Source organism: Solea senegalensis, linkage group LG15, assembly GCF_019176455.1.
Source record: "Solea senegalensis isolate Sse05_10M linkage group LG15, IFAPA_SoseM_1, whole genome shotgun sequence".
In the NCBI taxonomy this organism is placed as follows: Eukaryota; Metazoa; Chordata; class Actinopteri; order Pleuronectiformes; family Soleidae; genus Solea; species Solea senegalensis.
The window spans coordinates 13,202,108-13,224,604 of record NC_058035.1 but is presented as its reverse complement, the minus strand read 5'-3'; the positions used below and the strand labels follow the sequence as shown (position 1 = coordinate 13,224,604).

At 40.5% G+C, this 22,497-nt stretch overlaps 2 protein-coding genes across 4 annotated transcripts in view; both read right to left on the bottom strand.

Annotated features, from left to right (window-relative positions):
* Window positions 1-22,497, bottom strand: part of LOC122782042 (kinase non-catalytic C-lobe domain-containing protein 1) — a 43,719-nt gene that overhangs the window by 9,574 nt on the left and 11,648 nt on the right. The window contains exons 11-31 of one of the 3 annotated variants that reach the window (XM_044046231.1): window positions 22,327-22,485; window positions 21,612-21,689; window positions 21,429-21,516; window positions 20,937-21,129; window positions 19,548-20,260; window positions 18,383-18,521; window positions 15,587-15,849; window positions 14,026-14,384; window positions 13,181-13,274; window positions 13,007-13,104; window positions 12,729-12,913; window positions 11,312-11,422; window positions 11,059-11,206; window positions 10,630-10,770; window positions 10,282-10,488; window positions 10,073-10,155; window positions 9,014-9,167; window positions 8,321-8,443; window positions 8,002-8,061; window positions 7,579-7,736; window positions 2,688-2,794 (exon numbers count right to left, since the gene is read on the bottom strand). In XM_044046231.1, the coding sequence (XP_043902166.1) occupies window positions 2,698-2,794; window positions 7,579-7,736; window positions 8,002-8,061; window positions 8,321-8,443; window positions 9,014-9,167; window positions 10,073-10,155; window positions 10,282-10,488; window positions 10,630-10,770; window positions 11,059-11,206; window positions 11,312-11,422; window positions 12,729-12,913; window positions 13,007-13,104; window positions 13,181-13,274; window positions 14,026-14,384; window positions 15,587-15,849; window positions 18,383-18,521; window positions 19,548-20,260; window positions 20,937-21,129; window positions 21,429-21,516; window positions 21,612-21,689; window positions 22,327-22,485 (3,651 nt within the window). In that variant the 3' untranslated portion in view covers window positions 2,688-2,697. Of the gene's footprint in view, window positions 1-2,687; window positions 2,795-5,310; window positions 6,630-7,578; window positions 7,737-8,001; window positions 8,062-8,320; window positions 8,444-9,013; window positions 9,168-10,072; window positions 10,156-10,281; window positions 10,489-10,629; window positions 10,771-11,058; window positions 11,207-11,311; window positions 11,423-12,728; window positions 12,914-13,006; window positions 13,105-13,180; window positions 13,275-14,025; window positions 14,385-15,586; window positions 15,850-18,382; window positions 18,522-19,547; window positions 20,261-20,936; window positions 21,130-21,428; window positions 21,517-21,611; window positions 21,690-22,326; window positions 22,486-22,497 lie in introns of those variants that run through there. The other 2 variants (XM_044046230.1, XM_044046232.1) reach the window with 2 other exon arrangements.
* On the bottom strand, window positions 1,475-2,535 carry vox (ventral homeobox). Its single transcript, XM_044046233.1, has 3 exons — window positions 2,266-2,535; window positions 1,938-2,158; window positions 1,475-1,829 (listed from the first exon to the last, which is right to left on the bottom strand). The coding sequence occupies exons 1-3, from the start codon at window positions 2,513-2,515 to the stop codon at window positions 1,572-1,574; spliced, it is 729 nt and encodes a 242-aa protein (XP_043902168.1). The 5' UTR covers window positions 2,516-2,535; the 3' UTR covers window positions 1,475-1,571.

The following is a 22,497-nucleotide window of genomic DNA, read 5'->3' as shown; positions in this document are numbered from 1 at the left end:
CTGTTGTTTAAGATGTTTCCAGGTTGTCGACTGGTTGTAACTTGTGGAGTTCGCAGACAGAAGACCCCCCAGCTGTCTGCGCATCAAGCAAACTGCTGATGAAGAAGTCTTTGTTATGTTGGGAGTGGGTGGGTGTGACCGCTGTGAAAGAGCGTCCGCATAGAAAGTGAGAAAGTCCCGTTTGATCCTTGAATGGTCGATTTGAATGAGACATTTGTTGACGGGCCCCATGGGCGCCTTCACAGGAGATTCACCAAGTACAACATTTTAAAACCCGAACCGAAAATGTCAAAGGAAATTTCAACAACAAGGCACTTATTTACTATTTTCTTTTCTTGCTTTCTAAAATAGTAATATAACAAAGGGTCAGCATGTTGTGCTCTAGTGTTTAAGTGATGTGCAAACACTTTGAGACACAACATTTTATAATCATGTTTTGTTCCTGTTTGTAGTTTGAAGTTGTTTTCTAAATAAATAAATCATTTTAAAGAAGCTCCACTAAACTCGTTTCTTCATCTTCAATCGTGTCAGTCAAAATCTGCTAATTATAAACTTTTTTCTTGTGATGTCGTCGGCCTTATCCATCCCTCAGTCCTAACTGTAAGTTCACTGTAACTGCAAATAATGCACGAGATACAGGATTAGAAACTTTGCACGCAGACACAACTCTGTTGTCCCCGTTTTGTTATCGTTAAGTTGCCGTGAATCAAGTTTGCTATCTCCAAATCCCATCACATAATCAGGTTTTATCCTCAGGCCTCACACTTCAAAACCAGAGATCAGACTCTCTGGCCACACTAAAGTCCAGACTCTCTGGAGCCATGGCCTCAGGACCCCTGTGGTTAACTGTAAACTCATCAATGAGCGGTTTAATTGGGACTAATTGTCGGACCATGATCTGCCCGTTAGTTGGCGTTTGAAGTGCAGAGATGAGGACAAACAATATGAAAGCAGCAGCGCATCTGGGCGGTCTTTGTCGAAAGGTGGGGGTGATGGGGGTGTGTGTGTGTGTGTGGTGGTGGTGGTGGTGGGGGTGCGATAGATAGAGTGAAGCTCATCATGAATAATGTCAAATAAAAAGTTCTGTCTATCCTCAGTGATTTGATTTGTCTGTATCATCTCAGAGAGGATCAAATCAACTGATCCATACAGTGAGCTGTGATAAGAACATAAACAATGCTTCGTCTGAGTGGACAGTTGCCATGTTTATCTGTGCTTTCTCCTCCTCCCTTCTAAAGAGGGAGAGACGAGGATAATCCATTCATGTTGAGCTAATCCTACAATAAAGATCAACTGATAAGAGCTCTGTAGCTCAGCTGGGATATAGTTAAAATACAACAACCTATAAATGATACATGTCATGCAATGAAATGCGCAAGTCCAGTGCAGTATAGAAGATATATTTTTATTTTCTGATAAATAAACTTTTCTGTGAATCACTTTTTTACATCAAATATAATAAAATACACACATTATTAATGCACATCAAATAAAACAAACTCTGTATTGCACTTTTCTTTGATTCTTTTTAAGTGTTGCAGTCGGAAGGGTCTCAGGGAGACAGTTCATCATCAGTAGTAATGAGGATTGTGGATCATGAGACGATGAGGAGGAGGGTGAGGGGACATCGGTTGTTGGAGGACCATCTGCGGGACGGAGATCGGGTAAAAATGGGGTCCAGCCGCGGGGTAATGGGGCCGCTGTTGTCCCATCATGTGGTACTGAACTGGAGGCAGAGACTGAAACATCACCGACGGGACCTGGGGAGTGTGATAGTCCTGCACCTCCCGCTTCAGCTTCATCCTCCTGTTCTGAAACCACGTCCTGATCTGAGCGAGCGAGAGAGGGAGCAATCAAGTTAACATCCAGTGTGCAAATACAGTCTCAGTTAATGAAGGTCATCGTGGTTGATTTGTTTACATGAACTCGCGTCTCACCTGAGTTTCTGTGAGGCTCAGCTTCTGTGCGGTCTTCACTCTCTCTCCAGCATCCAAGTATTTGTGTTTGTTGAATATCTTTTCCAGTTTGTTTATCTGTTCGGGTGTGAACTTCGTGCGTACACGGCGCTGAGGTCCGTCCTTCTCCTCATCCATAGAGTGACACTCAGACGAAGTGGCTTCGCTCTCATACCCGGAGGAATAGCCGCTAATTTCTGACGCTATGAGAAGAAAAAGGAAAAAAACAAGCTGTGTTATAAACACTGTTTGTGCGCCATTAGTGGATCACTTGTTAATAGAGGGTTTTTTTTAAACTGGTGCTACTTACTTGGTGAGGAACACAGAGTGGAGTCCAGGGGCCTGTTGGAGTCCATTTGTTCCGTGAGATCAACGGGCTTTGTTGGTTTGGGTTTCGGCTGTAAGTAACCTTTGCCAAAAGTTGGGGGACGCGGCTGCACCACGCAGGGCATATGCGGTCTGTGGGTCAGTGCAGTATCCGTGCCAAGTTCGTGCTCCCCAGTGGTTGTGGTGTTGCGGTGGCTCTGGGCCAGCCAGTCCACAGAAAAATATTTGACCATGTTGTCAGTGCTGCTCAGTGACCTGTAAATCCACCGAATGTCGAGAGCGAGTGTGTGAAGCAACTGCTGCAGTGTCAGCTTTTATAGGGGCCCGGCGCTCCTCGCCATTTGCATGTGTGGAGGCCCTTGTAACGCCTGATCGATCGCGATGATTAGGGGTTAATGGCTCGTTATTGAAGTCTTTACATATCCTGTGAGTGTGTGAAGACCTGGCGCCAGTGAGTCTGTGAGAGTCCTCCTGTGCTCATACATGTGTCTGCCCTGACTGAAACTGCAGGCCTGTAAGAATACAGAAAGTAAGAGTCTGACTGACCAGGCAAGGCATAACTATAGATATAATTTAATGTCTGCAGTTTTGCTTTGTTGCAGGGTCCACCTCTGTCCTGGAGATATAGTTTGAAGTAATGTAGAAATGTGTTTTTCCCACAGAGAACAGAACAAAGACAATCAAAAAAACTACAGGCGCAAATAGAGAGCTAATATCAGGTAAAAATAAATAAATAGATGAATGAATAAATAAATAAATCATGTATTACATATATATCTGTACCCATTGGGTATGTAACATCACATTGAGAGAGAAAAAGAGGGGAAGGGAACCTTGAACCTCTAATAAACTTTTACTGCTCCGCATTACTCTGACTTGTTTTAAAAATGTTAAAACGTTCATCCAACCTGTTTTACATGGTGAGGTCTTTCGACTGCAATTTGTAAGACCAAACTTTGTATTCTATTAATACTTGTTCCTGTTCCAAAGTACTTTTATGGTTGTTCTTTTACAAAAGCTACATTTAAACTTATTTGTGCCGCATTAAATGATGATTATTAAAGCAGCTCCTCAAAGGCCAGTGACTGTGGTCTCTCATCAGAGACAGAAACTTAGTCTAATGAAGTTTTTAAAAATATTTATTTTAATGCTGCTCCACGTACCTTGTGATCGAAAACATTACACATATATAATTAACAGTGAACACACGGAAATAATACGCACAAGAGTGTGCGTAAAACCTTCTGTTTGTGCCAGATTATTCTCTGCATTGCGGCCTCATAAAAACCCCAAAATGCCTTGTGAAGCCATAGTTTTACTCATGTTATCAAATGGAGGGTGGGTGTGTGTGTGTGTGTGTGGGGTATTGACATGTCTTTGATACCCTGGTGTGCGCTGGCGCCGGCAACCCGAGAGGCAGCATTTGGCACAGGCGCTTCAAACATTACAGATCAAAGGTATTACAGTAGCGACACAATTACAGTTGATTGTCTTTCCGTTCAAATGTAAATATGCTAAAACAAGCTGCGAGGAAGCCGCAGAACCCTGGGAGCGCAAACAGACGCAAGTCCAGAAAGGACAGGCTTCACATAAACCAGTGACAATCCCGTTTTACAAGAAAGCAGATTATGCACAGGTGGAATCAAACGCGCTGATTATCCGTAAAGTATAAATGAACAACAAGCACTTTCGACAGACAACTTTTGTCTAATACATAATGAGCCAAAGAAGCCACCTTTGGAACAGACCGCGCCTATGACCTGTGGGGTTTGCGCGGCCCTGTCCTGAGGAATCTCTGCATACAGCAGCTCGGGGACAATGGCACTAAATTGATCGTTTAGTTATATGACAATGCAGATAGAGGCCGGGCCTGGTTGTCTCCTTTATCGGTGATCTGTAGCTGTGAAGGCAGCAGTCCCATCAACCCGATGGGACTTCTTCTTCTTCTTTTTTTTTATTTATCTCTGAAGCTTTGAAGATGCGAACTGATCCCGTTAGATAACAATAAAAACCCCCGGGACGTCGCCTTCACACTGCGCCTATTTCCTCAGCACTGTCTGCTCACTCTGTTTATCCCGGAGGAAAAGCTGCAATCACTGTATTGTAATTTTTAGTGGAATAGGTCTTCTTCACGACCCCTGTTTAAGAACATATTTAACATCTTCATGATTTTTTTAAAGCACATCTGTGAGGATTGCTCATGGAAAGTGACACATTTCAAGAAAATTTCAGATTTCTGATAAAAAAAAAAAAGATTATAGAGCTGTAAAACAACTGAATAAACTTTTTATGTATACCACCCAAATACTTGAGTCTATTTGGAGTTTAACATCAACTTCTTATCGGCATGGTGTCGCCATTTAACCAAGCTTTGTGATGTCATCTGTCTGTCTTCATATTTATTACTGTTAATGAACTGCACACACACACACACACACACACACACACACACACACACACACAGACTGGTTGACTTCAGAGGATTGTATTGACTTAGATTAATTTCCTGGAGACTTACTCTAACCTACAACTGGCCTAATCCTAACCCTAAACCTAACCTTAACCTAATTTTAAAACATGTCTTCACCTTAAAATGTAGTAATTAACGTTTTGGGAGACAAGTCCCCATAATATTTATGTACCCACAACATAAGGAATACCTGGGATACACACACACACACACACACACACACACACACACACACATACATACATACATAGAATCCAAGCAATAAGAAATTCACATCAATGTTGTCAACAAATAACAAGGGATAAATGTGCGAGGATATTGGTGAGGGTGTGCACAAACATTCTGTAAAAATCTATAGGTTGTGTAACAGACTGGCTTAAAATAAAAAATGATTTCACCAGCAAAACCTGCAGTGATGTTCAGTGTTTTCATCACCACAAGATGCGAATCCCTGTAGGAGGAGAGAAAAGCCAAGCTTCCCTGTCTGAGGTCTGTAACCTGCCATGTAGCCATTCCACCACGGATGTTATCTGACAATAGCACGGTTTTGGCAAGAGAGAGCTTATAAAATGTATTTTATTTGGCTAAATTAAGCAAATCTTCATAGCATGACACATTCCATCTTCACGCTCTGCTTCAGGACAGAAAACCATGGGAGGGAGAGAGAGAGAGAGAGAGAGAGCAAGCCAGAAAATAGAAAAATAGACAAAGGCTAAAGATCATTTCTCAAATCACGTTTTGTGCACATGTCATTATGTTGAGTTTATCTGTAATGGGAAGCTTGTCAAGCTTTGCGACCTTCATGACACACTATTGATAACAAATGCAATTAGTTCACAAAGTGTAAATTCAGCTCACGTTAGATAACAATTACCAATATAGTCATAAAAATATCATTAGGTAAAGTTGCAAGCGGTAAACAAACAGATCTATGCAAGTTCGACAAAATCAATCATAGCAAACTGTTCAGTCCATAGAAAGGTTCTCTGCATGATGTTTTTCTCCTTTCCTAAATGTGGTTACTTGAATGTTTGATCAGGCTGGATTAACCTGTTGTTGGCCATGCAAGTGGAGGAGAGAAGGGAACGAGGGTTTCAACTTGGTCGCACAACTTTTCACCTCACCTGCTGTGTGACGATTAGATTGAATGTACTGTATGCATTGTTGCCCCCATGATTCTCTATGGCCCTATTTCAATTGCAGCTATGGCAACAATAAACGCTGACCAACAATTATCATGCAGTGAAGCTTCAGAATAGGTTTTGTGATCAATTCCAAAACAACAAAGTGACTAAAATACCACACACAAGTGGTGGCTTTTTTGGTGTGCATTCCTCCCAGGCCCTGGTGCTTGAAATGTTGGTATTCCAGGCCGATTACATGGGACCCTTAAGAGCTACATTTCTGGGACAGTTCACAAATAATCATGAACATGCTGGTAGTTCAGCTGAGGGAGAAGTATGTGCCTTTTTTGGTTATGGGGGACCAACAGGGAACAGGCAACATCCTTTTTCCAGTCTACAAGCTGGCTGATGGGACAACAGAGGGACGTGAAGGTCAAGCCATGGGCACAGAGCCTCAGTCATGAGGTGTTGACCTGTCGATGGTGATTCACTCTAGTCACAATGACTTGTGACTAGACCGGGGCTCAGAGGAAAGTGGCCTTTACCCGCTTGAGTGTGTCCTGGATTCTCCGCGTTTGCCGCTCACTGGACTGCTGGAAGTTGGCATCGCGGTCAGCAGCCAAAAGGTGAATGTCAGAGGTGACAAACCCGGCAATGCGACACTGAAGGTAGGCCTGCAGCTCTCGGTCAGGACTGTAAGGGTACATCAGCTCCTGGAAGGCGTGGACCTGACTCACAACCTTTGCAATGCTCCTAAAAAATTTGAAATTTGAAAAGAATACATATCTAGGTACATTTTCTACCTTCTCAGCAGCATCATCAGCTTTTGTCTGTGACCTAATTTGGGTAGAAACAAGGGTCCACACCAAACAGCTGTGTCTCTGTCTCTCCCTGCTAGATCATCTGACCCCAGCATCTGGACCAAAACCTCTTTTCCAATTGAACCCCATCCCACAGGCTCCATCTGGCGCAACACTGGCATCCCTACCAACAAGCCCATTTTAGCAGCTGCGTCATTACCATCCAACCGCCACTTGATGTGACCTCAGCATCTGGTCAACCGTATTCGATTGAGGAAGAAGGACACGGGAAAATTATTTGGCAAACTTTGTCGTACATGGAGATGTGATGTTGTTTTTTTTGTAAATGACACTGACTGTTCATACTGTGCGTCACAAAAACGAGACATATTAGGCGAATTTCCACGTTTTTTTATGCATCGTTTCACGTTTATGCTCTATTAAGGATTGGAAAGTTTTTGATGAAAAGCAAATCAAACAAAAAAAATCTGTTTTGTTTGATGTACAACACATCGATGGACATTATTTCAACTAATAAATGTTCAAAATGAGGCCAGTATTTTCCTCAACAATATAATTCTGGAATAGTTTGATGTTGACTGAATACTGTCATTCCAATGAATGGCAATTTTGTTTATTTTCTTCATATATTTACCTACATAAATGTGGTTAAAATTGGTCCAACAGATTACCTCCTTCCATAGTCTTAACATGGCAACACCCACATTTATTAAGATAGGTTAACAATAACCTAGGTTAAGAATACTGGAATTTCCCCTCTTTATTGTATTGATTGGGTGATAGAAGCAATTGGAGTTGAATTTTGAAGGACAAAACATTGGTCGGGCACAATTAGAACAACCCTACCTTATTTCAGATCTAAAAAGGATCTGGACTCTCACCTGAGCTTGCTCCACTTGTACGCTCCAGTCGTGAGCGTGAAGGCGCCGATCTCCAGCTGCTGGACGTGCATGGCCAGGATGTGCGCTGGTAACAGGGTGGGCCTCGTCCTAAAGTGTTCCCCCGCCATCAGACACAAGTCGTCACTCTTTAGAAACATCTGATGAGAAGGAAGTTTATCCACAGGATAAATGAACTGGATCTTAGGGCAACAGGAAAGGCATGACATTTCCGCTTGATGCATCAGTGTAGATTTCAGACGGAGAACCAGCTGCAATCTCGCTGCGCACAAGCAAGTTGCTTGGAGCTGTTTTTCTATCGATTTGTTTGCCCCGCAGCCTGGTTTCACATGTGACCAGCATATAAGCTTCACTTACAAACACCATAGTGTGTAACTGCTCAAACACACACATACACACACACACCTGCACAGCTCGCAGCTCCTCCAGTATCTCAAACACCTTGGATGGCAGATGTTTCCAAACCTGTTGGCAAGAGATTATTTAGCAGCGTCAAAATGAAGACACATTCTTTTAATACTTTGAGTTTCTGTGAACTGCCTCTTTTCATTGGCCACATTCCTCCTCACTTTAAACGCATTAACGATGATTTCTCATTTGCAAAACTAATTAAACACCAACTAAGTTCCACCGCAGCCGAAGAAAACATTTAGCTCGAGGGCATCTGACATAATTCAACAACTCAGAATCTGTTTGAGGGGAAATTTACGAGATGCAGCCTTACTGGTAATTGCCTGACAGTCACATTCTCCAGACCTCCAAGGACCTGCATGGCGGTGGCAAAGTTCCTCGATTCATAGCAATGTTTTCCGATCCATAAATATTTAGTCACTAAAGTAACTTGTGCCTGTGAAAGAAGACAACAGCGATAAAAAAAAGGCAAAATGCAAAAACCCTGTTAAGCTTTTCTTTGAACTACATCAGACTACATAATGAAGCTACTAAACTGGAAAATACCATCTATTGTCAGAGCATTGTGGACTGTTCAGCATTTGAATCACTGTGACTGCTGATTTTTTTTTTTTCATTTGACCTGAAAAAATGGATAATTTATAATTTAATACATTTTACGACGAACAATTAAGTTGAACTTCAGGTGGAAAGGTGTGTCAGCCAGATAAAATACAACAATCACATAACCTATGTTTAATTCTAAAAATGAATGAAACAGAAAATGTGAGAGAACATATCAGTATGGGAGGATTCAAAGTATTGACTGCAGTGTCTCTATGAAAGTATGAGGAAGAGGTTGGAGGTCAAAAAGTATCCCATAAAATAACTGCTTTTTGAAAGGCAAAAGTAGAGCCATTACAAAAACGTCAGGTTTCTGCTCTATATAGTACATTTATATAAAAGAATGAGAAAGCACATATAGGGGGAAGTCAGAGTTTAACAGTAACTGTATGGCTCCTCTTACCCTGGTGGAGTCACAGATAACTATTTCCGAGGAGATCCATTTGGTGACACTGTCAGCATATGTGAGCAGCTGCTGCAGGTGGCTGTCTGAGGGAGTCCCCTCATACACCTGCACACTGCTGCCCTCTGCTGGCGGGATGTGCTGTGACACGTTCCTGATATGGGAAGGGGAAAAACAGAGCTGAAAAATTGTGCTAAAAAATAACTTGATTTTTACCAGAATTAATCAGTGAATTCATTGTTTGTATGCGGGTTTAAGTAAATGCTGGAGTAAATGATATTGTTTATCAATAACAGATGCTAGTGAAAATAAGCATTAGTGTCCCTCCCACTGTGATCACAATTGTTTTTCACACACTGAATATATTATATAGATATTATACATAATATATTAGGGATGGGACGATACCACTTTTTTGTGTCCGATACCAATACCACAAACTTGGGTATCTACCGATATCTATATCAGTCCGATACAGTTATATTAGATCATTTATGAATGTATGTAGTTGATAACAACACATTTGAGTCATTTCAAAGACATAATTCTCCAACTGTGTAACAAATATTGTTCTCCCATAAATAACAAACAAACAGCCCAAACATGACATTTTTACAGTCTGTGCTTAGAGAAGCATGCGATATATAGGATTTGACATTTCTATCTGTTCAATATCTGATCCATTGATTTTGACCAGTATTGCACCAATACTGACTGATACCCATTCCCATCCCTATTATATATACACAACAGCTACACATTTATATATCTGTACATCCTAATCTCTAGTGGTGACATTGACACTATAAATATTTTGTATGTTGTACTTTACATCAAAGACAAAGACTAAAACCAGCTGAACTACTGTGGAGCGACACTGGATCAACATGCTTGACACGGCTGTCTAGCACAAGCATCTGAACACCAGTACCAGGCGCTAAATGCTGTGGAGTGCTGGTGGTATTCTGAAAGCATGTAGTGGCTTAGCGACTCACTAAAACACCGTGTTCCACCGTAAAGTCAATAGTCAGTGTTTAAAGCCGGAAACAACGTACTCACTTATTTGGGATTAACACATTGTCTCTGATCCCTTGTACCCTAGAGTTGAGGAAATGAACTGGATGACATCCTTGGAACATTCCCTGCATTAAAAAAAAAAAAGATGAATCAGTGTATTGCAATGCATTTGTAGAGACGTGTCTCCCTCTAGTGGTTTAAAGAAACAACAACACTAGACACCAAACGTTTGGAGGATGAGTATCGTATACCTGCTGCAGGAGAGTGAGTTGCTGGGCTAAGTGCTGTGCACTGTACTCATTCTGGCTGAAGGGGAGTCGGTCCTCACTGTGCAGGTAGACGGTGGTTGTGTCGTTCACCAGAGCGCTGTAGGACGGCACAGGCAAAGCTGCAGCAATGGAGAAGGCCTTCTCTTTTGATATGGATGCAGAGGGATCCACCACTCTGGAGATCCTCCACTGAAAGATTTCAAGATTTAACAACATGCTCTGAATTAAAGTCTATAAACACACTCGTGTTATAACAGTACAGACGGCAGTAACAATGTATTATTTATTTATTACCACACACACACACAAAGCAACATGAATGTGACGGACCTCATTAGATGAATGCAAGCACACAGAGTTATTTTCCTCTTCAATACTGATTAGACTTCCTCTTCTTTGGCTCCAACTTATAGTTGGGGGGCCGTGGAGAGCAGCAAGAAGGTCCTTTCCCCGGCTGTCTACAGGAATTACCTGTGGGAAAATAAAGTTTACCAATTACACGATAAGAACAGTAATTTGTTAATAAAGACACCTGCAAACAAGTGAAACATGCACCAAAATCTTAAAAGCTGATGAGGATAATCCACCACATTCCAATTACATAAACAACATTTTCTTTGATTTTTGCTGTCCAAGGACATAGTGTCTGATAATTTAGCATTAAGGAGCTACAAGTTATAATTACTGTGTGTCATGCTACTATCATAATATACAGTCAGTTTAACTGCAGTGTTGGGTAACAGGTTATATGTGATGTACCTCAGTATTAAGGAAGCTCTCTAATGTAGCTACGATGCTGGAGTTTGGTGTGAAGTCCATCTGTTTACAGTCTGTAATCCAGAACTGGAGCAGGTCCAAGGAGCGATGGAAGATCTTTTCACTGTCTCCTGACATGTTCAGACCTTCTCTGGAATGAAAAGCATACCGCATATAGCATCAACCTTCCAGTCGTAAGATGGCTCGCTCTACCACTGAGCTTCCATTTTTAACTACCAAAAGTCTGCTACTGTACCTTGCAGCACTGGTAAATCTGTCCATCAGGAACTGTAGTAACTGCTCAGCAGAGCAGAAGAAACGATAGGTGTACAGGAACTGCTGGATGTAGCCCTCCATGGCAGCATTTCTGTGATGAAAACAACCGCTGAATAACAACTTTTCCGTGAACTCTCTCTCTATATATATATATATCTGTATATACCACATGATCATTGTCCTCATCCCTGATAACCACAGCACAATTCTTAAGAATTTCCCTTCAAGCACTCTTAGAATATGTGTGGAAGATCTAGAATCCAAATGAATTCGAGGAGGTTTGGATTCATGGGCTTGGGTATTGGGGAGTCATACAATGACATGTAAAATGAGAAGCAATTAAATAAATAAATAAATAAATAAATAACATTAAATGAAAACTCCCTAGAATCTTTTAATCTAAGTTTATTTTAAGATACTAGTTATGCCACGTCACTGTTACTGCTACTACTTTCCCCAAGAGACAATTTCAACACGTGATGTTTAAAAACATCACGTCTCTCCACATCAAATCGTAAATAATGATGTGCTTCTTAATTGTAAGGATAAAGAGGAACAAGATTTTCTGGTTGGGAGTTTGCCTATTTCATTTAATGTATGATTCAGTCATGTATGGCCTGAAGTCACAGTATTTAGTTAATTGTATACATAAACAACAATGATTACTCTGGTAACCATGTTTTTCCAGTGATAAGTGTGATGTCCACTGAGTGAGTGCATTTCTGTTATGTATATTTGGCAGAGAAGGAAAATATGCAAATGCATATGTGTCTGGAGTCCGCTTCAGATAAAGCAAGGTTTTGCATGTACCCATTAATCTTTTTTATGGATAGCTCATTTCATATGTGGTTTCATAAGTGTTTTGCATGTGCTGTAAACATACTGTATATTTTCTGTGCACAAACCAGAAACAAACATCTATGTAGGGTTTTATTTATGTGAGTTTGTTCAGCAGAAGCAATAGTAGACACGAAATGACTTAAATGTGAAACTTACTGAATCAGGAATTGTGCATGGATTTTCTGCATATATATGGCCCTCTGTGTAAATTGTGGCACTTTTATGGCCCCTGGGTTTGAGAAAAGCTTTATTTACAAATGTTGCAGCTAAAATATGTGCTTTAGCAGCAATACTAAATGTTGCTGTTGATCAGTGTAAACACAAGCCCATATTGTAGGAGATTTGTACTTATTGTGAAACATCTTCAGTGTAGAGTAATCATGTGATTATCTGGCTACATCCCTTTGTCAGGCACATTAAAACAGTAAGGATAAATAATTGAACACAGAACTTAAATAACAGGAATTCCCAACCCTGTGAAACATAACCTCAAAACACACAACCTCACGAGAGGCAATGGCTTACACATTTTAAATGTAAACTCTCATCAATAATACCTGGTGTAGAGGTAAGCCATGAGGCCCAGAGGAGACCCAGCCTGCAGGGTTCTCTTCCCTTTGCTTTTGCCAAAGTTCAAAACAGAGGGATCCTCAGAGGGATGGAGGTCCAAAGAGTCAGGTCCACATACAGCTAAGGAGGATAATAATGAAGCCTCCAAACCAAACTGCTCCACTCTCACAACCTGCAGAAATAATTAAAATCCAGATAATTAACACGCATTGGAAACTGCTTATCAGCAAGCGGAATGTGAGACATTGTCGTGCGCCTTCAGTACCTCCAGGTATTTCTTCACACTGTCCAAAAACACCACTTTGGATCGAAGTTCCTCAAACTGGGACTTCAGTTTGGACAGCATCAGTTTGCTCCTTGAACCTGTGCGATACAGGATGCACAGTTTTAGAAATCCAGACCATCATACACTAGCCGTGCTATAAAATGGGCACCTAACCTTTATTTCGTCTCTCTTGCTGAATGAGCTTCAGGTAGAAATTTCTAGTTTTCCTCAAATTTCTTGTTTCAATTAAGAGCTGCTGCTGCAGTTCCTGTTCAAAAGAAAAAAACACACACAATCAAACAAAGGTGCTACAATTACACCACACTGCCTTTGATTTAGAGAAGCCTTTAGGTGTTTCCATTGTGTGTGTGTGTGTGTGTGTGTGTGTGGTAAATAGTTTTTATTTCCGTGCACTGTTCATTGTGGCAACAGAATGCAACAGCTCTTTTGAAGCCAATTGAATGAGACGCTGCAACAGCCCATCTCCTAAAATGTCTTATTAGCTGTTGCACAAACCCTCTGAAGGAATAGTGATGCAATCAAAGTGTGCAAACACAAAAGCTATTCATTAATATTCCTTTGGAAATTATAATGGCTTCCCCTGCCAAAGGCCAAGTTCAACATATTAATATTCAGATGCAGTTTGTCGGGAGTAATATGCCAATTATCTTAACGCCCCAGCTTGTTCTTGTCCCGTTGACTTCCCAGACTGACCATGCCCCACTTCATTACAGTTAAGAAAATAATTCCTGGACTTCTTCGCAAATCTCAACGTTTGGAGGCAACATTTTGTATGGAGGATATGCACAAAGAAACAGTGAGTTTATTACCTCTGATAAAAAATAATGGCATTAATACACAACATGCTACTCACAACCCATTACTGTAACATGTGAAAGAAATACCTTTCAGTTGTTGTTGTGAGAGCATTAGATAAATACATCAGTTTCTGTTTGTTCAAACAAATATAGTAAAGGTCATATATGACTCACTGCAGGAACCTTCACAGCTTCACCTACCTGTGTTTTCACATCAATACACGGGGATCCTGTGTGCTGTCCCAGATTCATTGCGTACTGTATCACCTCGGGACTAAAAAACTCTTCTCCAAAAAAGGCCAAGAACCAGGCTGGACTTAAGCTGAGGCCCGGTGGCCCTGCTTTAAATCCAGGTGTGAGGAGTTGCTCTGACACCAGAGAGTCACCATCCTCCATGTCCTCCAGGCAGTAAGAGCTCATCTGCTCATGGTCATAAGCTCCCAGCAGCCCTTCCTCTCTCCCTGATGGAAACTCAGCTTCAGAGGGGCTTTCATCGCTGCCCCCCACTGAATGATCTCCTCCCTCCATCACCCCTGTGTCCGAGCCTTCCGTGCTGACGCCTCAACCAGTCAACAGGGACAGTGAAGAGAGACGAGGAGGAAACGAGAAAAAAGGGACTGAGTCACAGCAAAACAAACCCAATTAATCATGAAAACACAAGGAGCAATCCAGTGGTAGCTCTGGGGGAATTAAATGATAACCCATGGCTTCACAAAGCATCCACTGTTGAACAGAACAGCTTAAAGGCAGTCCAACTTGTTTTTATCGTCATCTTGCAAGCTCCCCTTTTGAAATCCCGACCCCATGGCAGGAATATATAAATAGCATGGGCGTAAAAGAGCTTTTCTTTGTTTGTGCTTGTTTGTATTTGTTTCAGCTTATCAGTGGAGAGAAATGAGCTCCTGCTATGAAGGAGAACAAACATCAAAAGGATCCACCAGCAAAAGACAAAAAATCTATCACAGAGAAATGAGGTTCTGTCTGTCTGAGCAGCATTACTCAAAAAGTAAAGGACATATTTGGATGAAATATTCTGGGAATGTAAGTTATTGTCCAATTAATAAACAAATGTTAGCCTTGAAAATGTATTTTCAAATACACATAAAACAACCTAAAAGATTTAATTGATCTATTTAGGTGATTCACTTGATGCAGAAACTATTTACACAAAAAAAAGAAAAAAAAGAAGTAATATCTTTATCGAATTTAGTTATGATGGACTTTAATATTCCTATGTTAAGATTACATCCGTTAACTTTGCTGCATGGATCACATTCTCTGTATTCAGCCAAACGCTCTACATCATTGCCATGCCATGTTTTTCACCGGAGAAAGATTATAATATTTAGGAGGTTTATTGGCCGACATTCTCAATACTATGTTTGTGAGTGAGCGTATGAATGCCTCAAAATAAAGAGTGTAAGGTGTGGCCTTAGAATAAGTCTTTTATCCAAACTCAAGGCAAGGGCCTTGTCGTATGTAGGCATTCCGACATTCTAAAGTGGAAGCTTGCCACACAAACAGAGAAATAGCTGTGCCTAAGTGTAATTAAAGGGAGGCAGAGAGAGTGGTGGAGTGAGCAGAGATGTTGCAATCTGCAGTCACCAAAACATGTCAATAACTTTACACACTGGACCTTTACTATGACAATAGTTTCTGCAACTGATCCTGATAAACCTATAAACATTTTTATAAACATGGAATTTAAGAAAGATCTGTTTCCAAAGAAAGATGGACCTAAACATGAATTTCCGCCACCTACCTTGACTAATACCGTGCCGACTCTGCTCCGATCTTAATTCATCCTCTGCAAGTGCACTTTTGTTTTCTTCATGGCAGGACTGAGCCTTAGTTTCTCCCCAGGAATCCACAGACGCGGGAATCGAAGTGCGGACGTTTCCATTCAGGTCGAGGTGACTTCGCAAGCACACTTCCCTTTTCTCTCTCCAGACACTTGCTATCAAGGGCGACGTAAGGGCAACACCTTTCACAGCCTTTGATGGAGGCGGCTGATCATTAGCGCCGCTGTATGGACACACACACAGACACAAGCACGCACACGAAGAACAATTTACCTCAGATTATACTTCCCAAACAATAAAGGCATTTCTTCCATCAAATTAAACTGTTCACACAAAAAACATAGCGCCCTCCAGTCCATATCAGAGTTAGGATGGAGAGGCTACATTCCTCCTTCTATCCTCTCTGAAATTGGAATGGTGGAAAAAAAAATAACCTTGCACAGCTGAGTCCTATATAAGTGAGTCCACAGCCACAAGAAAATAGAGTCTATGTCCTTGCAATTCTACAACCAGAGCATAAAACCATGTCAGTGGCCTCATGAGAGACAAGTCTAGGGTAAGCCCAACCTTCTGCTCAGCTCTAGCTTCAATGTAAATGAAGAGACAAGTGTAAAGCATGTCATTTGTATTTTCACTCATGCATTTATTCATATATTTAAGCCACAATGCCCATCATGCTGCTCATCAATGACAATGCAGATGAGGCCTTACATGCATCCTCAGTCTCCTCATCACTATCAAACATCCTGCAAAGCTGTTGCCATAGGGATCATTTAGGCGTCGGCCTGAAATTTATATGAAGTGCTCACGCTCATTTTAATGCTGTGTATGGGTGCAGCAAGTGTTGTGAGGACGAGAGGTCTTTCCGCCTATGCTGTGTGTATTTGTTGTATCTGAGAACACACACGACAATAAATGCTACACCGGAACAGAGGCAGGTGAAGTTGCTAATGTCACTGTTCTGCACAGAAGCACCGAAGTTTGTGCTGCCACCCGAACATCTCATTTCAATGCGGGATAAATATTTTAACACCAGAAATAATCTCGATAATTTATAATGCAGATTGTGGTGACCTCATGCAGATTCACTGAGTGGTTCAGTCAATCCATGCTCATGCAGATCTGTGCTCATGCGCACCCTTGTTAAATGGCCGTGGGAATAATACACAACTCCTTATATGAACATCCTGGGGGTGTGTGTTTATAGATCAAATCTTCAGGCTCTGAAACTGCACTTAAAATGTGTTTTTTCAAGAGCTGCAACTAATGATTATTTTCATAATCGATTAATCTGTCGATTATTTTCTCGATGAATCGTTTGGTCTATAGAATATCAGAGAACCTTATAAAATGTTGATCGGTGTTCGTCAAACCTGGAAATGTCTCGTTTTGTCCACTAACCAAAATGATTCACTTTTAATGATTTCTTTGTTATCCAGGGCAAATAAATGAAGAAGATATTCACATTTAAGAAGCTTAAACAATAGAAAATCTTGTTTAATCATGAAAAAAGCTTCAAACCAATCAAAATAGTTGTCAATTAATTTAGTTATCGATTAATAATCGATTCATCGTTTCAGCTCTAGTTTTTTCGTCTTCTGTGTTGATGAGTCAAAGGTATGATTCATTTCACATCAAATATTAAAAAAAACAAAAAAAAACGGGAGTAGCCATAATTGTGCAGAGGTCGCAAAATATACCATTTTTCTTTGCCAAGTGAACTCTGAATTGTGACATATTTCCAAATTTCTTTGCTCAGGTGTAAAAAAAAAGAAGTAATTTCATCAGATTGCAGAGGTTGTGCTGAAATAAAGGATCCAGCACACTATATTCTTATAGCCTCTGTACATACATAATGGAAAAAGCAGCCTAAATGCTCTGAGTTCTAAGGGTTCAAGCTGAAATACGTCATTTCCCACATGTCATATTATTGGGGATTATTTGATAGAATAATGAACTGAGAATGTAACTAAGGAACATTTGTGTTGCTGTGGAAGAAGAAGAAGGAGAAGAAGAAGAAGGCATTACAAGTCAAAATGTTACCTTCAATTCAATTACAGTGAGTTTTTGTTTTCATTTTGTTGTTGTTGTTTGACACCAGAACCTGAGCAGAACTCACTGATCTGTTTGTGCTCAGCTAAGATGTGGAATCCTGCCCCTGGCAATTGTGTGCTCTGAGCGAGGTAGAACAATTCATTTAATCCTTTGTTTTATTGTCCAGAATATCAGGAATATAAACTTGGGCTGTTTCAGAAACTAACTGCAGAACACTTAATGTCTGATGAATGTAAACTGAAATACCTCTTTGATTATAAAGTGTTAAAGTTGTGTTTGTTTGTGTTTGAGGCCATTTCAATAGCGTCTGTGTTTTCATTATGTCTGAAATGATCTGTGTTTGGCAACTTAACTTTACATTCATTTAATTATGACACTTGAAAATGAAATCAGTCATTTAAAAAAAAAAACATCTGTGATAACTTGATTCAAGCCAATTTGGTGGCACATAATACTATGGGACTGTAGTGAACATAATCAAGTCAACATTTCACATTACATTAAAGTAATTTAATTATTTCTTAGTCGTGAGTCATGTGAATTTGTCATACACAATTCATGCCATAAAGGCCCTTATGTTTAAGTGTGGATGCCTCACGGCATCATAGTGTTCAGGAGCACAGCTCGTGGCTTTGCTCTTCCATGGAGTGTTACAACATTATAATACAGCGTCTAATGTACAGTTCATTTTTACTACTCACAGTGTGGATGGGCTGTAGTTGACCAGGCAATGTAAAACACCCAGCAAATCCTCTTCCCAGTAGAGATTACTGAACCTCTGCCTCACAACGCAGGCAAACGTGTCGTACTGGAGGTCCTTCAGAGAGAAGATGTACTCCCCTCGGAAACAAAAATACAAGCAATTTCAAATGGATTGGTCTTCACAACTCAAGACAAGACAACGGAGCAGGCCACAACTGTTCAAGCAAGATAATGCTAACTGTTATTAAACAAGAACTACTCTAAGTTCTCTTTAATAACGCAGCCATCTTGTTAACGACACTGCCGTCAATGGACACGGTGAGTGTCATAGATCAAAAAAGATGCTTTACAGCTCACTCTACTACCAGCAGATGTGGGTACAGTACAAGGTAAAATGGAACATAAATAAGACAAAATAAAAAGTAGCTCATTTAAAATTCACTCAGAGTATTTTATTACCTTTAACAGCAGAAGGAGGGGATCTGTCTTTAAACGATTTAAATCTCAAACTAGCTGTATCAATTATAACTAACATTGTCAAGTGTGTCAGTTAACATATCAACACATGACATTTAAAATGTTTAGGGCACGCTAATATGACACTTTAGTGCAGACCATCCCGCAAAACATCTTCAAACAAAACAATGGCAACATGTGTGAATGTAGTTTCCACCTCTGATGACCAGAGAGGAGGAAAAGCATGTTGGGAAGACAAATAACCTCCTATTGTGTATTATTACTGAAGTATACTTCATGTGCAGTGGACAAAATGGTCAAACAGATACATAAAACATTTTGATGGGACCACAAAGGAACATGTTGTTAATGTTTTGTGGAGATATTGCATGTTACATCGGCCATGGAGGGACAATCATTAACCTCCTCTCTGACTATGTTGTGTGAAAATTACCTTGGGGTCATCTGAGACCAAGTGAGCAGAAATGGCTACGTTCATAAGATGTATTTCCAAACAGGACACACGTTATATGATGTTACGTTAGGTATTCATTTCTCTTTAAATGAATTGTGTCATTCATTTATACAGAGCAGTATAAGAATTGTACCACTGCTATAATGAACTGAATGTTAAATCAACTTAGAACCGTTGTGTAAAGGAAACAAAGCAATAATAAAATGATAAATGAGTCGTCTGAACATACATACCAATTGCAATGTTTTCTTGTCCATCATCCAAATACCCATCCAGTGAAAACTCTCCCTTGAGCAGGTCAATCACCTCCTGTAAGACAGGTTGGACTTTGGCAGAGATGGTCTCAGAAGGAGATTGGTTCTCATCTTGCGCCCCCGGTCTTGCTTGTCCACTGTGGGCCCTGGTCACACTGTACTTCACAGAGCTGTCAGACAGGATGGAGCTACCGCTGAAATATGATAGTGGGCCATATTCCTGGGGTTCAGGCCTCATAGGCACATTCAGACAGTTGATAAACGGACCTTCAGTCGTCTCTGGAACTGTGATTAATCTTTGCAGAGGCTGAGGGACCAGGGAAAGATTTATATCCAACCCGAGGAGGGACTCGGGAGCCCTGACCTGCACAGGCACTAAAGAAAGATGTCCAGTTGTCGGGTCCTGACAAAAGAGGTAATTGTTAAAGACACCAGAACCATTGAGGTTAGTGGATGCCGGAGGAAGAGACACTTCAACACAAGAAATATCCGGGACAATAAAAGAAGTGTTGACCAGTTTCTTGCTGCTGGAAGCTGTAGGAGTTGTATTTATGACCATTTGATTCACAGGCAGTTCCTCTGTGTGTACGCTGGGTTCAGTCTGTGCAGGATGTGGGTGCGTAGTGTGTGAGATGAAATCAGCATCCCTTCCCTCCACATTTTCACTGTTTCTTGTGAATTCATCCACATTACTGAAAAACAGAAATATTTTGGTTTTTTATTTGAAAGCTTTTTTGGCTTGTAATTTTAGTGATTTTATGCTCTTTTTTGTTTTCTTCCTAAGATGTACAGATGAGAGAGGACTGGTATCACTCTTAGGAATAATCACTTTCATATACAATTAAATGTAAAGCTAAAAGCTTAAAACGAGCACTAAAACAAATGAACACAGTCGGAAAGTAGTGGAAATGCTCGCCCCCAGACTCAGTATTAACAAAATCGGAGTAACAGCCTCTCTAAAGCTCATCAACTATTCCATATCTTATTCTTATCTTTTTTGTCTAATCTGAATGACACACAAAAACTGTGTGGCTTTTTGGGATGTTAATATTTCTACATGTTACAAACATCCAAACATGACTTTTAGTGTAATCAGACACATTCTATCCAATTAAATGTGGATATTCTAACCATAAAATGATGTCAGTGGGAATAGTGTGTGTGTGTGTGTGTGGGGGGGGTGACCTAGCTCAATAATAACCCATTAAAGTTTGCACTAAACCACAGTATGTCTTTTCAAATTTACCTCTCTAGAAGGCAGCACTATATAAGTGTGTGTTATAACCACATTATTCATTTAAATTTCATTCATTTATCACATTTTTAAATAAAAATGGGTAATAAATAATACATAATAATACATCATACCCTTCAATGGCCACTCCAGTGTCCTGGCTCTCCTCCTCTGAGTCCCCATCTTCAGTCAGGACAATAGGGGTGAAGTGTGTGGCAGTGGAGGTGAAAGCCTCTGGGAGTTGGAGTCCCTGGCTGAGTGGATGGCTGTGGGGAACAGGGCCAGGCACAGGAGCCAGTCGGCTCTCAGTGGCCATGGGAACAAAGCCTACACACAGTTACAACAATGCCAAATACAATATCAGTGATATTGTCTCATGCAATATACATATGTAGTTCACAGAAAATGTGTCAAATATTAGGAACAATTGCACCTGTGGCCATTAAAAGCTTTGCAAATTGTGAAGGATTTATTTTTTGCAATGTAAAATAAGTGATATTATTAACAAAAAATTGCAAGTGCATCTTTAAAGCCTCTCATATTTGACACATTTAGCAAATATAGTACATTTCAAGGTTGTAATATATTGCATGAGGGTCTTTAATAGTATAGTGAAGTTGTCTTACCAGTGTGGTTTTGTTCAGACTCTTCACAGGAGCTGTTGTGAGTTTCAGTGGCACTCAAATCTTCTGCATTAGTGGATTCTGAGACTGGCTGAAAGACAATGAAATGAGGATAATGGCTAATCTCCGACACTGAAAGTAGTATTTGGATGAAGACACGTGTGTGAATGATGCAGGGAAGTTTACCGGGTGAACACTGCTAATCAGGTCGTTCCACACAGTCTCGGCATTTGTTCCTTGACGTGATAAGTAGTCACTACAGCACTGGAAAACAGCCGTGTAAAAAAAAAAAAAAAGGGGACAATACAGACAGAGCACTTTACACACCGGCACAAATCATGTAGAACAATTACCGACAACAAATGAACAAAAGTAAAATGATGGTGTATTTTTAGAAGTGTCCTTCAATTAGAAAATGCCAATGCACCTTCGCCTTTATTCAAAATACGAGTGAATTTCTTTTGATCAGGATACGTCCATTTAGAAAGCATGTCTCTCTGAAGTGGTGAAATTAAGATTCATTTATAGATGTGTTTTTATACAAATGTGTGAAATTTTAAGTCATTTCCTGAGAAGAAGGAGGGAAGTAAAATGATTAGGGTTCAACTGTATTTCCTTTCCTAAAGGTTTTTGTACAGCTCTGTTCAGTGTGAATGCCTGGTCTTTACTCTTCTAGGAAATTAGGAAGTACAGCTGTGCAGCTCTGTGAGGCTGAATTTACAGAGTTTGTTGTTGACATTTAAACCACACAGTCGCACAACGTGAAAGATTAAAACGCTGGAATGTGAAGTGTGTAATGTGTTCCTAACAAACATTTTCTCTCTGACTCAGAATGGTCAGTGGTACAGTGGATTGAGGAACATAATGGGATATGATTGAAACACTGTTAAAATGATATTACTTTTTTAGCCACAATAATGGTAGGTCTCTCGATCGGCGTCCTCTTTGCCATCTCAAGGAGCAGCCTCTTCAGTTTGCGAGGCATCGCCAGCTTTTGAGTAGGCAATAAACTGAACTTGGCCGTGGCCCAGAGAATAGCAGCAACAGCGTACACACAAACCTGAGCCAAGAC